The sequence below is a fragment of the Drosophila grimshawi genome, unplaced genomic scaffold, assembly GCF_018153295.1.
Source record: "Drosophila grimshawi isolate 15287-2541.00 unplaced genomic scaffold, ASM1815329v1 contig_311, whole genome shotgun sequence".
In the NCBI taxonomy this organism is placed as follows: Eukaryota; Metazoa; Arthropoda; class Insecta; order Diptera; family Drosophilidae; genus Drosophila; species Drosophila grimshawi.
In genome coordinates this window covers 8,887,143-8,904,293 of record NW_025063098.1, presented here as the reverse complement: position 1 = coordinate 8,904,293, position 17,151 = coordinate 8,887,143, and the positions used below count along the sequence as shown (strand labels likewise).

The following is a 17,151-nucleotide window of genomic DNA, read 5'->3' as shown; positions in this document are numbered from 1 at the left end:
TTTTGTTGGCATTGCTTTTTTATTTTTGTTTAGCTTTCTTTGCTTATTACTTTGAGCAAGTTTTCGCATAAATTTCGGCCTGTTGCTATTTACAGTTGGCTGAGTATTGAGTCTTGAGTTAAGCAATTCCAAGCTCCGAATGCCTTATTAAATGCAAGTCTGCAAATAAAAAAAATCAAATGGATTTTCATAAGATAGATATATTAGTAATTAGACTCTGTAACTTATGGAAATCAACTGGATTAAGATGACATAATATTGATGTATAGATTCATCAACAATTTGAAGAAGATTGAATGATTGCATGTGATTAATACTTAGCAAAAATGTATGCCTATTAGTATTCTTACGAGTACAACTTATATATGAAAAACTTTTTACTTGTGTTATTAATTGTAACATATGTATATAAATGTATTACAATTAATATTAATAAATAACTAATTGAAAAACTTTCACGAAGTACATTAAAATCATTTTTTCCACTGGATTAACGTTTTATTTGTATGGTCACCATGATTACTTTATCAGCATGTGATTTACTGTCCACCTTCTAATGTGACGCCTTTACTCAAGAATAGTGACAACTCAGTGTTGCACGAGTAAATAAATGTTGCTATATATAGTTTCGATTTTTTGTGTTTTCCCTTGTTAGCATTGTGTTGTTTCTTATCAATGATTTAATCAAAAGGTGATTTTACGCGGCACTCTTAATCAAACAACACATGCCACAATAATAGTGAGTTAATACCACAGCTGTCCGGTGGCACAGCCCAGCTAACAAATCGCCTTAATGTCAAAACAACATGAAATTCCAAAAATATATGCCTTGTGTGTGATTCAGCTTTCGAAGTCACCAAACTCTCGAACCATGTGTTCTTAATGAAATACAAATCTAAAATCATCAGGGATGAAATCGTAACGAAAAAAATAAAAAAATAAAAAAAATACAGAATTTAACGACGTCGAATTCAGCTTAGGTCTCGTTCCTTGTCTCATTCTTTTTGCATTTGGCAAACTGAAACTTTTTGATACTTTTGCCCACAGACGCAGATGAATTTGTGTGTTCCCATTTCTATTTCTGCTCCTCCGGGACATTATGCGCAGTTTCCACAAAGTTTGTAGTGTCTTGTAAAGTTTATTTAGTCGTATTGCGTTTGTTGTTATCTGTGAGTGAAAAGCGCTTCTTCTGCGATTATGCAGTAAAAACTTTCCGTGGCCATTTTGCATTGCAAAGCATTGCCAACTAAAATTGAGTTGTGCGACGGACGACACCACGAAAATGTCGAGATTGACGGCATGAAGGCATTTTTAAGAGAGCAACCATAGAGGGGCGCTATATATATTCCTTATGCAAGTCGTTCTGTAATTCAGCCAACTAACTAACTAACATAATTCAGCTGCCATTTTCAGTTGCTTAAATGTTGGGCAAACTCTGAGCTACAAATGGAATTCGTCTTTGGTTTGAGCACTGCCTCATATATCTTTTTTTTCTTTTTGCTTAAACTATTTTCACCCAACGAGGGTTGTCCCAAGTCAACTGATGAAATAAATATTGTCGTAAGAACTAAAAAATTTGCTAGACAAATATGTGAAAAAGAAATATGTGAAAATGTCTTTAAATTAAAAATGCTTCTTTCCCATTATTCAGAAATATATTTCTTAACAATAGAAAATATTTCTAAAATAAATAAGTAGAAATGCATATGCTTATTTTTTAAACAAAATACTTTCTGAAATTCGTAAAATAAAAATTTAATTTGCTCTCTCGACTGCTATTTTAGAGTTTAGCTGCTGTCTGTCAAATTAAATTAGATAAGTTTTTATAAGCCATTTAAAATACTTGCATATGTGAAATATTTAAGTAGTAATGTTTAATAATAATAATAACAAAGAAGCGAATGTTTCATACATTTTATATATATTGTTCTACATTTTAGAAAGATAGCGGTTCTTAAAATGCAGGGCGATATTTTTTTTTGAGTGTAAGCACTAAGTGTAACTTTGGTTTTTGTTTGTTATGCTGCATCCTAACATCTCTCATTTGTTGTCTATCGTTGTCTTCACCAAGAACTTTTTGTGGTTGTTGCTGCTGCAAAAGTTATTAAAGCTGCAGCCACACTATATTATTGTAAAACAACTAGCAACAACAATCAAAAAACTTGTCCCTTTGGTCTAACGTTCAGTTTTTAGTTATTTATCTTTCAAATAGTTGTTTGAACTTTCTGGGGTCATGTTTTTTTAGTGTGTGGTTGCTGATCTCAGTTATCAGTTATGCCAACTTCAGCTCTGTAAGACAAAAAAAAACTAAAAAATTGCATTTAATGCAAATAATGCCTTATATGCTGCATTTAATATTTTAAGTTTGCTGCAGCAATGGGTGGACAAGTTAAATTTAAACTCTGACCCTATTAATCCCATTGCACCTACCATCAAAGATGTCAAGCTGCTGCCTATTTGCGTATAATATTGATTTTCAATTTGACACACAACTGGGGACCGACACATACAATTCGGATATTGACACAATTTTCTATACCCTCTCTATATATATTTTATATATATGTATGTTTTTATATACATGCATTGAGTTATACTAAATGTTCAGTTTGATTATAGGGATATAATAATGGGCAGTAAATAGGTATACTTATTGTTGCACGTGTTGTCGCTGTGAGGCTTCACTTCCGTCGCTTTGCGGCTGCATTGCCAAAAATCACATTAAAATTCAACGCTGCAAATTGATGTTGGCACACATCAAAATGTTTGACATTTAATCCAATTAAAAAATAAATTATGGCGACAGTCAATATTTTACCATCACCTAACTTTTTTATTTTATGTTATGCATTTATTTTTAATATTTCACAGTTTTAGAATATATTTAATTTTTTTTACGTAAAAAATAAAAAATTTAATAATTAATTAGCAATTAACTTTATGGTGGTTTTATAAATTATGAGTTATGTACAAACAAAATCAATTTGCTGTTGATGCTGATCAAGAATACAGAGTGCACTGTTAAAAGAAACTTCCTAATATCCTTTGCACTCCTTGTTTGTAAGTAAGCAATAGACGCAGCTGTTGATATTGAAAAGTCATCAAATTTGTTTTATTAAAGTGTGAGCGGCAGTTCAAACACATAGCGTAATATAAGCCATGGCAATATATTTAATTTTATAGATTGCGCACGAAAAGTCCTTGGAAGCCGTAAAACTTAAGAGCCTTTAAATATAGTGGTAAACTCGTAAAATATACACACACTCAGATGTGTGTCACTGCGTACATATTCTGACATGTGAGTGGATAAATATTCAGCTCTCAAAATAAAACCAGTTTATGAGCGCCCATATAAAAACTTATTTTTTAGCCAGAGAGCCCCAAATGTGTGCGCAAAGTGTTTATGGTGTTTTCATGGTGCGTCAATGCCGAAAACTTCCTTATCCTAAACTAACCATAAAATTAATAAATTATCATTACTTATGTGCAGGTACACATGAGAGCTAATGATGTCGCATTTTAGGAACGCAAACAGTCAACATTTTTTATGGCACTGTTTACCTCTTTAAAATGTTATAGGTAAAAGTCTTACAAAAATGGTTTCCACTAACATAAAATAAACAATGTATTTTGCACACTGAAAATGTTCACGACATAAGCAAACGTTAAATCTACGTTGGTATTAAACACATATATATATTTTCTTAAGGCTAGAATGGAATCAGTCAACAATATACAGGAAACAAAAGAACTTTAATTTTTAATGCCGACGGCATCGTAGAAGTTATCCGTCTGCCGTTTCAGGGGCAATGCTACATGAAACAGAAAAGAGCTCACAATAATATATAAAGCAAGTGAATGCAACTGCAAAAAGCACAGTTGGCAATGCAGAGTTGGGATAAGGTGGAGGTGGAAGAAGAGTTCTGAGATTTGCCACAGTTGTGTGGCGGTGTGGGAAACTTTGGGTTATAATCTCTCGATTTTTTTGTTCCTTTGTTGCAGCTGCACAACTTAAGTATCACAAGGTATAATGCCATCAACAGTCAATGTTTTTTCAAAACCAGCACATTAAACAGCTTAAAAAAAATTGAGAAAAAAGAAAAGATTTGTAGATCCGTGATTTAAAGTAAACCTGTTGTATAGAGCAACAAGATAAGGATAGCAACTTTATTTTAGTGACGTGGTATATATTAATAACTCCTACTTTCATCAAAAGACACGTTAACATAAAGAAATTACACACAATAAACCAAACACGTCAGAATGAATAGCATTGAGAAAAAAAAGCAAGTACGAAACAATTCTTAAAATATACATATCTCTGATGTCTATAAATAGTAGTAGCTCCCACATACAACCTGCCTTATTGCAATGACAACATTTTGTGGCTGCGGCCTAAGCTGTCTGACGTGGCACCTCAGACTGCTGTCGGGCAACATCAGCGACTCTTTACTACCAAAGCCAAGGCTACCGCACTCAAACATGGGTGTCACGTCAAAATTAACTGCTATATGGAAGATTTGTGGGTTAGAAGGAAAAGTAAAAAAAATAATAAATATATAAATAAAAACCAACGTCCTGGCAGCTCAGGCGAAATTGCTATTCGCACCTTGAGCATCCACGGCGTATGAGTTATGGGCTCAATTTTTCTTAATATTTTATTCTTACGAGCAGCGCTAAGTAAATTTCATATAAAACATATAGAAGTAAAGCTTGGGGATTTCCAACTGGAAATTAAAAGCAAACAGCTGATTGTGGTTTATTTTTACATCTCAGTGAATTTACGTGGAAAATTAATTTTTAATGAAAAACACTAAGTAAAATATAAGTGACAGCTTGTCTGCGCAAAACCAAGCGTCTGAGCCGGAAATTGAACGCATCGTCAAAGGAAGTCTACCTTAATCTACTAAAGTGAAATAACGTGCTCGAGTTTCCCATATATCCCAACAATAACAACCTCTTCAAAATAAATAGATATAACAATTTATGAATATACTAAATGGAAAATATTGAAAATAAAATGAGTTTACTGGTGATTATAAAATGCCTCAATAAATACGATATAAGCAACGTAATAACCATTTATATCAAAGGGTTCATTCCAATTTCTGTCAAACTAAATATATTTTTGTTAAATCAATGTTATATATATTTTTTGCATATATTTTTATATTTTTATTTGAGTTTTTGTGCATTTACATTTTATTTGATTTTCCCAAAAGGACTGCAAATTATGTTGGGCTTTCTGGTCGAGAAAGCTCATTTCATTATGCACATTTACACTTTTTTCTCCTGATAAAATCGTTGAGAAAGTTTTTTTTACGAGGCTTCAAACATATGGCCATGTCTGCATAATTTTTAACGATACAAACTTTTATCAAAAAGAAAAAATTGGTAAAAGGATAGAAGAAATGTTACAGTTTGAGTAACATTTTACAGACGTGAAATCTTGTGGAAAGAAATGACACATAATTTGAAAAGTTTCGGCAAGGAAAGTGTAAAAAAAAATATTTAAGTTGCGCTTAAGACTGACATCAACTTTATTGAGAGAGTGACAGAGTGACAGAGAGAGAGAGAGAGAGAGAGAGAGAGAGAGAGAGAGAGAGAGAGAGAGAGAGAGGGAGAGAGAGAAGACAAATGTGGGCACACCACAAGATTAAATATTTATGGAATTCGAAAAATGTCAATTACGCGGCTACAATGAACTTTTTTTTATAAATGCCAGCCACTCAACAATCCGAATAAAAGCAAAGCTTGTTATTTTCCTAGACATGTACGCATGGATTTGTATGGATCAATAAATATGTATATTAAATTATATTCTATGACTGCGTCTGTTCTATTTTTTTTCTTTTTTCATTATATGCTTACATTACATTCACTAAATATGAAGCTCCAACAGTCCATCATTCCATCGCTTCTGCCATTGTATAATTTGCATATATTTTCGGCTGAATTTTAATTGAATTTGTGGCGTCTGCCTTCCATTGTTGGTCTACGGCGGTCTGAGTGGCCATTGTGAGAGGAGTAATCAAATAATTTGCCCACTGGAATATACATTGTTTATAACGACAGAAACTCACCTCCCCTGAGAGTTGTTCAGCTTTGGATTTGTAACAATGTTTGCTAATGGGGTAAATGACTACCCCTATCCATTGTTGTTTTTCTAGTGTAATTAAAGAGTTTAGCTTTTGAGTGTGTAGTGTTAGTATATTCCAAAATTGTACTATGCACTCTGTTATCAGACTTTTTTCGTTTACTCGTCAACCAACAACTCTGCATAATTAGCAATACCCTTCCAATTACTTTATGTACTTACATAATTCAGTTTACAAAAATTATCCTTTAATTGAAGTCCTCTTAGTCATTACTCCATATGCAAATCCACATGCCTAAAAATGTGTATTTTTGGGCTTTTGATTTGTCAGCCATTGTTATTGTTGCTGTTGTTATTGTTGATTTTATGGTTGTCACCCAATTCCGTTGTTAATCGGTGTATTTGTGTTTGCTTTAAGCAGACAATACGGCTTAGTACGTTAAACTTTATGGTATTTTCACGCAGAGTTTCATGTCATGTAACAACCGTGACATGCAATTTAAGTCCTGACTTGCAGCAGGCAACCATCAGGCAACCATCAGGCGTCCATCAGGAAACAACCATCAGGCGTCACTCGTCAGCGAGTCTGAAACTTTAATTGCCCGCGCACTTTGAAAACAATATCACACAAGTAAGTTTCACGCATCAGTTGCCTTTCTTAACACATATACATACACACGCACACACACACTTAATTGGCCAAAGCAATAGGTGAGTTTTGCAAAGGTCATTAAACACGAGCATGTCGAAATAACGTAACGTATCAGACAGCTAATTCCATAACCGCATATTAAATTTACACACGTTATCCGTCAGTTTTGTGCGCCGTTTAAATGCCATCGTTGCCGTATTTTTATCAACCGCTGTCACGTCCGTACCGAAGACCCAACCGATTTTGACTGAACGGTCCCGGGCATGGCCACAATTCAACTTGTTCATAGCCAACTCAGCTAACTCAGTGTGTCTAATTGTCCAGTGTCGGCAACTGTAGCAACATCGTTCACACTCGCATCCCTTTCAGCGTGCTCGTGCTCGCCTGCCTGCTTCGTCTGTGCGTTCGGATCGCTCTCTCTAAGCATTTTTAGTACAAAGAGAGAAAGAGAGAGATAGAGAGAGAACACTGTTGGTTAGAGAGCACAAATAAGAGAATAAGGATACAGAAAGCGTATAAAATAAATGCGACCTTTACGATAAAACTTAACCAAAATACTCATCAACAAAGTGGGCCATGCTCTCAACTCAGAACTGAAGCCAGTCTTGCTTTTTAAAAGTATTCACCTGAAAGGCTTCATATACATATTAATATATAAATATATATATTTTTTGATAATAATAAATAAACTACAAATTCATTTCTATGGTTTAGCCATACTGCCAACTGGGTAAACGTTCTCTGATTTTAGAAGCCAGCAGCCCAACTGAATAAATAACAGCAAACTGCAAAACAGACACTTTAACACAGCGCACCCGTATCTATTATTTTGGTTGCCAGCCCAACAATATTTCTATTTCTATGTGGCTGTGGTTGGTCGCCTTAAACATTGCGGTTTTGCAAAATTCGAGAGAGAACAAAAAAAAATTGAGCAAAAGGCTGAAGTCAAACACACCAAAAGTGGGGAGCAAAAGCTTAAATTGTTAACCTTTCGGGAATATCAAGCATTTAAGATTCACAGCCAGCCAGCCAGGCAGGCAGCCAGCCAGGCAGCAGCAACATTTAAGTTTTTTTTGTCAGGACGAAATAAAGTTTTGCAATACGGATTTCGCCGCCCACAAAACCAACAGCCGGAGCAAAGCAGAAGGCGTCTGTCAGCCGTGCAAGTGCGCGTTGTGGCCCCAAAAGACGCCTAAGGACTTAAAGCAATTTTTTTTTGGTTTTATTTTTTTTTATATATGTTTTCTTCTTTTTTTTTGGCTGGTAAGCTTGTGTATCCTTTTCAATTTGATTTCAGGCTAAGTACTTTTGAAGGATATAAGCTTAGGTAAAGCAACAGCAGGAGCAACTATTGAATCATTCTGGCTCAGGTGAGACTCAAAACTTGGCGGATGACACAGTCTAGACGTGTGCCAAATTATTTCCGCAGCAATTAAATGCAAATCAAATATGACGATTGCCAGCTGGCACTGGAAACGATGTGAGCGTCGATTATGACTTGATTTGCATTTAATTGAACACTTTTCTGACACTTTTTCAACATGCCAACTTGCCAAATCGCACCTGTACACAGGCACAATGAGCAAAAAAAATAGCCAAATTGGGAAAACGGCGAATGCATCGCCGCATGATGGCCACCCTCCTTCGATTGTCAGACCTAATCATGTCAGTGAAGCTGCCCAAACTAATAAACCGAACGCATTTAATGACATTGCAGGCGTGCCGTTCTTGCTGGTCGATGGAATATGTGCGACTACGCGTCACCAGCTGCATGTGGCACTCTTCAAGCGGGAGGAGAAGCGCATGAATTGGGTGCAAAAACAATGCGCAGTGCTTCCTTGGTTGGAGTACGAAAGGTCCGCAACAAGTGTTGAGCCCACAACCGATTCGGGGAAAGCTGATACTGATGAACTGAATTTCCAGGATGATCTCAAACTGTTAACATTAGCTGTGCTGACAGTAGATGAAGAAGAGACTAAATCGATAATGCCTATTGCGAATTTCGCTCGTACCGCAAAATTGGTGCCAAATGTTTCAAGAATCGAGGAAATTCGTGTTCAGTTGGAACAGCTACGTGAGCAGCAGCAGAATGGAATAGTGTCTTCCGTATCACGGGCAAAGCAAATTAACCTCAGCCGCCAAGACACGTTTGACATTAATCGAAATGAGCCGATTCAGGCGACCTCATCATGTATCTGCCTAAGGTCCCATCCGACTTCACAGCGTCTGATGCGTGCCGCCACCATAAGCCAACTGCCTATAGCCAAATCACAAAATATCTGCTCGTACAAGGGTAGCACTTCAACCTTATTACTAACTGAGAACAAGCCCAGCAGTTTACGTCTGTCCAAAAATTTGAGATCACCCCAATTGCCGATTATCAATCAGATTCGTAATCTGCTGAAGAACTTGCAGTTCCCGCATCCAGCGCAGGAGAAACGCCGGCGAAGTGAAGGTTCTTTCTCCTACCTTGTTACCGTTTCACCGTCGGCGGACTGTACCAGCTGCAAAGTACAACCACTTCCAGAGAAGAGCAAAAATCCAATGGCATTACCAAAAGGCACACGTTGAAAATTCCACCACATTTCATTATATTGCATTCTTCCACATTTCACAAGATTCCCAGATTAATAATGTAATTAACACTGCGAGTTCAACAACACGCAAGCAATTTATATCCATGATTTCCAAGTCGTTTATTCATAATTCATGAAACATAAATTGTAAATAGTTATTTGATTGATTTATTTATAATTAAAGAGCATAAATAACGATCCATGTGATTCTCATTTAATCTTTTGCACCACCAGCCATTTACAACAAAGAATATTTCTTATTTCCATCTATATTCGTAAAGAATGTAATTCTTAAATTCCATACAGAATAGTAAATAGTAAAACGATCAAGATAATACCTATTTTTTCTGTTCCCGCGTAACCTTCGCATTACTTCATCCAATTTTCTCTTAAACAATACTAATGCAACACTAATTATTCTTAGCCTTTTCCAGGATTCTAAAATTATTACAATAGACCATTTAATCAACTCAGAGTGCGATTTTACTATCATTAAAAACTCAGTTTTAAACATTTCGCGTAAATAACATTTTCATATGCAGTTGTTGTTTGGCATCTTAATTGATTCATGCTAACTGATTTTTATTTTGGGTCTGTTTCGGTTTTTTTTTCTGGGTTTTCCAATTTACGCAACAAATTTTGTACCAATTTTGTAATTGAGTACCCCCAGAAATACTATACATTTTTCTTATTTTAATTGTTTTACATTTAAAATTATTAATATTAATTTGTATTTTTAATTTAATTTATTTTTCACATATTAAATTTTTAATTTTCATTAATTTTTTTTATTTATTTATCTTTGAAATTTGAAATTCTTATCGATAAATCGTCCAAATTTGATTTGTATTCAACTTTAAGTCGATTTTATTTAATAGGTTTTCCTGAGTTCTGTCTTAACTTGATAAGTATTCACACTAATCCAAACAGATTTGTTATGTAAACATTTTTGCCCAACCCCTCAACAATGCTCGCAAGTTGGTTTTCTAAAGTAAGTAAAACAACGTAAACTTTATCCTAGTTGCTCTGTGTCTTCGGGGCTCGTACATTGTGTTGCCTAATTGCTGTGCACACTCCACCTGCCACGCACTTGTCGCACTTTCATTGCTCATTTCCTAGGCCGTCACGTGAATGAGGGGCATGAATGTAGCTCATTTGGCAACGTTTGCATAATTGTGGCAAAAGTGCCTTAAACTTTTCTCTGTGCCATTTTGGCTGTGCTCGATTTAAAGTGCACTTCACGTCGACCATCTCGACCAGCCACATAGCATAGCATTGCAGCTCCGTATTCTGTCGGGGCCTGCATCAAATTCTTGTCATATTTGGCAAAACGTCAGTCAAGTGCTTGGCATGTCTGTAGTTGCTGTTTCCCTGGTGACCCAGGGGCAAAAATCATTTTTGCATTTCTCATTGGGCTTCAATTGAAGAATTAACGACTACTCGACAATCTCAATGTCGAGACAAAACTTTCAATTATTTTTAATTAATTAGCAAACAAAAACAAAGTTTTCTTTGACGCTTTGTCAATGAGTTTGACCAACAAATCCATACTAAAGGCAGCAAATAAATTAAGGCCAACAATCCTGAGGGAGTTGGTCGTTAGAACATCCACTCAAAAAGTGGACATTTGCAAATAATTTCACATTTTATTTTATTTTTGTTTTTATTTTTCGTATCCACTTGTATTTTGCAAAATACATTTTATTATATACTGCGACCAATCGGGAAAATGTGGAGCAAAAAACACCAGACAAGTAGATATCCTTCTGCCACATTGTAGACACAGGACAGAGAGTGCGTTGGACAGTTGGCGCTAAATAAAATTTGCAATTAGATTTGGCAACCACAGCCGTCCAGAGAAGCTGCAAGCAAAACCCCCACCCCAGTTTGAGGCCAGTTGGTTGGCCCTATTTTTAATGCAGAAACTTTAAACGAGCCACGACGACAGCGGCGAATTTCCGGCGTTTGTTGGTTTTGAGCTGTATTTCCTGGAGCAACAAGAGCGTCAGACTGCAGCAACTTATATATGAAAGCACTGCGGCCAACATTATCAAATTTGCTGCTTAGCCTTTTCCATGGACACAGGGCACAAGCCCGCAGCACTGCTCCAGCGGCAGCTTTACCAAATCTACTGCACTAAGGGCTTAATTGCTGGCAGTGTGGGTTGGGAGGATTATTTCAGTTTGATCCAAACTGGAACTCGTTGCACATTTCCACGAGGTTGGTGTTAGTGCTCCAGAAATTACATAAATGTTTGATTAGCTAATTTTGTATTTATTTTTGAGGAAAACTTTCGGTGGCTTCTTCGGTTTAGTGCATGGTTCGAACTTTTAGGGGACTGTGTGCATGTCGTCCACAGATGAATTAAATATTTTTGATAACAACCTTTAATTAGTAGAATATAATGAATTAATTCTTGTCGATTTTACAGGTTTGCATATTTACAATGTTTTTGCGTTGAAGGAGTCTTCTCCAGTCCCATACGGTATATATATTCTTGATCAGCGCCACAATGCAAGTCCGTCTGCCCGGATGTCCTCATTTATTGTAAACAATTGGATTTCATCAGTTTTAAAGACATCTAAATCAGTTCATATATCATATAACTGCCATAGGTATAATCGCTGGAAAGATTGAAGACAGATGTCATCCTTTCTTATACAATATGACTACAGAAATGTTGAATAATAAAGATCCAATTTATGCTTGTTTAAAAGAATGTTTTATTTTATTATAAAAAAAAAAGAAGAAACAAGTACGGGGAACTTGAGCTCACCGGTCTAAAAGGGTATACAATTTTCGGCTTGTTGTTACTTTTTTTGTTTCACTACAAAATAAAAAAGTCATCCAATTAGAATTCAGAATATTAATTACACAAAATTTTACCCGTCCTCCGGCTTCATGGCGAACAAAGTGGCGATGGCGGAAATAAATTGAAAGTCGCCTGCGTTGTGGGTCTTGGGTATCCGCCGTACTCAGTGCTAATGCCGGCACTGTATTTGATTAATTAGTGATTAATCGTATCTTATAATAAGCTTAACATCGCAATTAAAAGATAAACATTAATAATAGCATTGCATTTGAATTATTCATATTTTTGATGGAGAAATACTACCTTTACTAATAAATTTATATTGCAATTTCGCTTATTTTAATTTTTCTGCACATTTCGTTTGATTATAATAATGTATAATTCTATTTCCTACCATAAGTGAGATTATGGCATTCAGTTTTTTGTTGATTTCCACTCTATTTGTAAACTTGACTTGCGTGCATTTTTCAGCCAAAAGTTCAATGCTCCATCGAATGGATACTTTAATGCAATATATGTATATGTATATATGTATCTGCTAGAAATGGTTCAATGATTAGCGACTGCCAAGCACTGGCTACGCACATACATCATGTAGAAGAGTGTGTGCTTGTGTGTGTGTGTATGTGTGTGTTTGTGACAGCGAGATTATTACAATTTATTATCATTGCGATAGTGCAACTAACAGGCAAAACAAACACACAAAACACCTCGCATATCTATGTGCAAGTCACATGTATTTATGTAGCCGACACTAAACCAACAGGGAGAACATATCAAAATGAAGTAAAATTCATTTTACAACATGCACCAAAGTCAAAGCAAAATTGCAATGCTGCAGAATTGCCTTGAGATCCAACAGCAGGAAAACGGAAGTTCGACGCCCAAGTGGCAGCTGCGATAATAGTGCTCAGCATGTGTGCTAAAGTATTAGCATATAAACATACACACACAGGATGTGTGTATGTGTGTGTGTGTGTGTGTGTGGCAAGTGTTAGCGAAAAACTTTTGACTGCTATGGCGCTATCTAGAGACACATAAATATGAAAATGCAGGCGGGACTCGAGACCATAGCGAGCTGCATGACGACAGCGAGGACGAGGAGTGCGAGTCTAGGAGCGCATAGCCAGGCGAAAAGTGAGTACCTAGGCGCTGACTACTCGGTTGATAAGCGTCAAGCCACGCCCCATTGGCAGCGCCCGCACATAGCCAACAAAAAACCAAGTGCAACACTGTCGACAGAGCCGTGCATTTGAATATTATTGTCGCGCACACACGAAGCTGGGACAGACCACGACCCAGGGACGACAACAACAATAAACCCATTAGGTGCTCTACTTCGTATTTAATGGAGTTTGTGCGAAATAATAGCCCAATGCGACTCAGAGCAGCAGCAGCAGCAGCAGCACCAGCAGCAGCAGCAGCAGTGCCAGCCGCTCCTCGTAGCACCGTAAATTCAAATTAAGTCGCCCAAGTTGCTGACAGTTAAAATCTTCGTAACAAAAACGGGCAGCGCAGCCAGAAAGCCGAGGGCCTCTCTCCAGGAGTTGGAACAGCAGAAGCAACTGCAGTAAAAGATCAGCTGCAGCAGCTGCCCAGTACCCAGCAGTTTGTCACCATATATATTTGTTGGTGTCTACATATACATAGATGCTCCATGCGTTAGTTTGAAGTAGTTTGTCTGAAGAGGGAGCACAGTTGTTCTTGAATTTATTGCCCCAAAGTACATCACTAAAATGCAGATGGATTAAGTGTGATTTGAAAGATAAAATGTAGCTATGAGCTGCGTAAATCACTTCATATTAATTAAATTCAGTGTTCTCAATATTTATTCATACACTCTTCAATTCATATTTTAGCAATTTATGTTTTCTTTAATCAAATTAGCTCGCTCGACTGGTGTCCCAGAGTTTAGCTACACAATTCTTTTTGCTATACGCGAAATATTAAACTTCTAACGTTTGACAGAATTGCTTTGCTAATAATAATGTCAAATATTAGTCGATGACGATTTTTTTTTACACTATCAACATTAAGGTAGTCTTATACGTGCCAGTTTTATATTAAATTCCATTTATTTCTTTTATTGACATTTCAGATATCCTGATTCGGATGGAAACTCGAAGCCAATTAAGAATGAAAGAAATAAGAGGAAAAAAAATGCACCCAGGATACAAATTGACAGCTGAGCGAATGAAGCAAACTCCAGACCAGAGAAGGACAGCGGACACGGACATCAGAGGCGCAGTGCGGGTTGCAAATAATAAATCGTGCAACTAAACGAGGCGTTGTATGAGAAGGCACCGGATAGGTACACAAGAAACGCCACTTTACATACCGAATCGTAAATATTTTACCATAAAACAGCAGTCGCTTTTTCCCAGTGTGTGCCAGTCTGGTAAAAGTGTCAGCCGCTCACCAGGACGGCGTCCATGGAAACGCATCGAGTGTGAATGAAGTGAGCACTTGGACATTTTGCAGCGTTTTGATACCAACACAACAAAAGTAACAAAAAACCCAAGCAAGAAGGATGTATTCGTCTGAGTGCGACTACGAGATACCCTGAACCCAATTGTTAAATATATTTTAACTCCCTTCTATGAGCTTTGCACACTCAAATGTGAGCAGTTCACTTCTGATAGTCAAGTGAATATGTTTTCGACTATAGCTTGGGTTTTATTGCAATTGGAATCGGCATATATATATATTGATATTCGCAAAATGGGAGCAGTTCTCGATAACTTGAAATAAACCGCTGACGGATATGGGATATAGATCGGCTCGTCTGTTGAGCCTTATCAAGACTGTCGGGACTGCTTCCTTCTGACTGCACAGCTCCAGTATACCCTTCTTCCCATTTTCCTATTTCTAATGGGTGCAAGGTATATATATAAAAAAAACATGAATGTCACTCGAAATGTTTTTGCATTTCACTGCGACACTTTGTGGCGATCATTTGATGGTCGTCTGGCAGTGAGGCGTGCAGGTGCAGTCACAGGTGCAGTGGTAGTGGCAGGTGCAGGTGCAGGTACAGGTGCTATGCTGGGGTTGCCGTTGCCTAATGGTAAACTTATAATTACGTTATGCCGTTTTTAGCAGCTAAATGCGGAGTTTCGCTGCTCATGTAGTTGATGTTTTTCTTGTTGTCGGTGCAGGGTTCGTTAACAGTGAAGCGCAGGTGCATGCAACAAATGTTCAAGGCAAAGGGAAGCACTTTGGCAGCAGCTGCAAACTTAAAGTGCTGCCTGTTGTTATTGTAGCGCTTAGCAAGCCGCTTCAGCTTAGGCTTTGGCGCATTAAAAGCATTACCCACCGACAAGTTGGCCAGTACTGAAGGGCACTTGTATTGCGGTGACATTAAAAGCAATTGCTCTGATTTAGTTCATGCTGCACTTTCTTAACTTTTGCGCACTTTAAATTCGTCTAGCACTTGGTCTCCTAAGGTCACGTCGATACTTTTGGCTTCAATGACATTCATGTTGTATAAATTTAAGCTGTCCTATTTTCAAATTGAGTGAAAAAAGTTCTTGAAAATCTTAACTCCTATATGCCACAGGTTCACGGCTTATTCTCTTGGTGATATATAGCAAATTGTCACAGCAAGTCAACAAATTATTTTAAGACATATTCAATTTAAGAGCTACCGCTAAGAAATTTACAATATAATATTAAGTATACGCCACCGGTCATGTTGCTGGCTCTGGCTCTGGTTCTGGCTTACTTAAACTTCTCGATTTTTTAGTGCTCTAACTCATAGTATACCTTGTTCTGTATTGCTCATAATCAATTTAGATGCTGCCCAGCCACAAGAGCCACAACAGCAACAACCACAGCCATAGCAGTCCTTACAATTATGTGAAGTGAATGTACGTTGCACAATTCCGTCCCATCTTGGGCCAACAATATCACAGAGTTGTTGTGCCTGGAACAAAGGCCACTCCACGCTGCAAGCATTCCAGACTGCATCTTGGATGCCTGCTTGACTGGCCGGATATAATTTTGCTCGACTTGGTCGCTGGTTGCCCCTTTCATGCTGTTCACTTTTGACGTAAACATTATGATGCATTCGGCTCAGTAATTTTTATTGTATATTTCTCGTTTTTCTTGGCCTTTTCGCTGGCCAGTTGCGTCTCAGCGTCTAAAACTCTGCAATGTTTACTTGGGTCGCTGCTTGAGTTCGGCACTCTGCTTTAATATTGCAAGTATTGTGAACAGACCGCTTCAACGTCCTCAATGGTTTTATGGTCGTTTTGCTGTTTATTTGCTTTTATTAAAAATGCAATCTCCAACTCCAACAGTCTATTCACACACACATACGCCCATTCACTGTGTATTTTTATATTGCTTGGATTTTATGATGTAGTTTCTTATTATGTGCCAGACTTCTTTGCCAAACAATTTATTATTACCATTTCCTTAGACTTTACCCACAAGCACGCTTACACACATAATTATACATAATTTTAATTATTTCACAATGCGACTTAAATGGTCTTCTGGTCGTTTCAAAACAAGTGAGGAAAGAATATTGTAATAAAGAATGTGTCACAGTTCACATTATTATTTTCTGCTGGTAGATAGTTGGACCTTAAAAGCCTTAAAAAAAATAAAACTAAATTTTATAAAATCACACTAAAATTGCACTCATCCCACAACAACAAAAAAGTAGTTTTTAGAAATAATTTCTAAATTTACGAAAGAAAATGTTTATAAATTATGAAAGCTTATTTAATCATCTAAAATTCCGAGCGATTTTTTTCTGAATGTATGATCGAAGCCAACTATATCCATAGCCAAAGACTTCAGTTCGTATCGTAAACGTTGACCTATTATTTCAGTGAAACAATTCACAATTTCAAATTTAATTGCATTTTCGGTCTCACATGGCTGTGGCATGAAACTGTTATATGCTAGTCTAATCAATATATATTCATTGGTGTTTGTGTTTGTGATTTGTGGATTGCTGAAAATAAGTTTTCATTTCAACCACAGTTGTAGTTTTCTGCTTCTTTTT

General features: G+C 36.8%; 1 protein-coding gene and 1 long non-coding RNA gene across 4 annotated transcripts; one reads left to right on the top strand and one right to left on the bottom strand.

Annotated features, from left to right (window-relative positions):
• Nucleotides 1–3: 3 nt before the first annotated feature.
• On the bottom strand, nt 4–7,038 carry LOC116805436. 2 transcript variants are annotated; one of them, XR_006246679.1, is made up of 3 exons: nt 6,320–7,038; nt 5,872–6,047; nt 4–159 (listed from the first exon to the last, which is right to left on the bottom strand). It is a non-coding gene; the product is annotated as an uncharacterized LOC116805436 (long non-coding RNA). The 2 variants fall into 2 exon arrangements; XR_004365181.1 differs by lacking the exon at nt 6,320–7,038 and adding an exon at nt 6,084–6,131 and having other exon boundaries at nt 5,872–6,005.
• A 430-nt stretch (nt 7,039–7,468) lies between these two features.
• LOC6563223 lies at nt 7,469–9,505 on the top strand. 2 transcript variants are annotated; one of them, XM_032737332.2, is made up of 2 exons: nt 7,469–8,119; nt 8,323–9,505. In XM_032737332.2, exon 2 carries the CDS (start codon nt 8,328–8,330, stop codon nt 9,318–9,320), a length of 993 nt encoding a protein of 330 aa, XP_032593223.1. In that variant the 5' UTR covers nt 7,469–8,119; nt 8,323–8,327; the 3' UTR covers nt 9,321–9,505. The 2 variants fall into 2 exon arrangements, with proteins under 2 accessions (XP_032593223.1, XP_043071140.1); XM_043215205.1 differs by lacking the exon at nt 7,469–8,119 and adding an exon at nt 8,184–8,229.
• The last annotated feature ends 7,646 nt before the right edge of the window (nt 9,506–17,151 follow it).

Coding starts and splice junctions, on each gene's coding strand:
- LOC6563223 (XM_043215205.1), top strand. CDS start 8,199: ATGACGATTGCCAGCTGGCACTGGAAACGAT. Junction 8,230..8,322: donor CAGCTGGCACTGGAAACGAT/GTGAGCGTCGAT, acceptor ACCTGTACACAG/GCACAATGAGCAAAAAAAAT.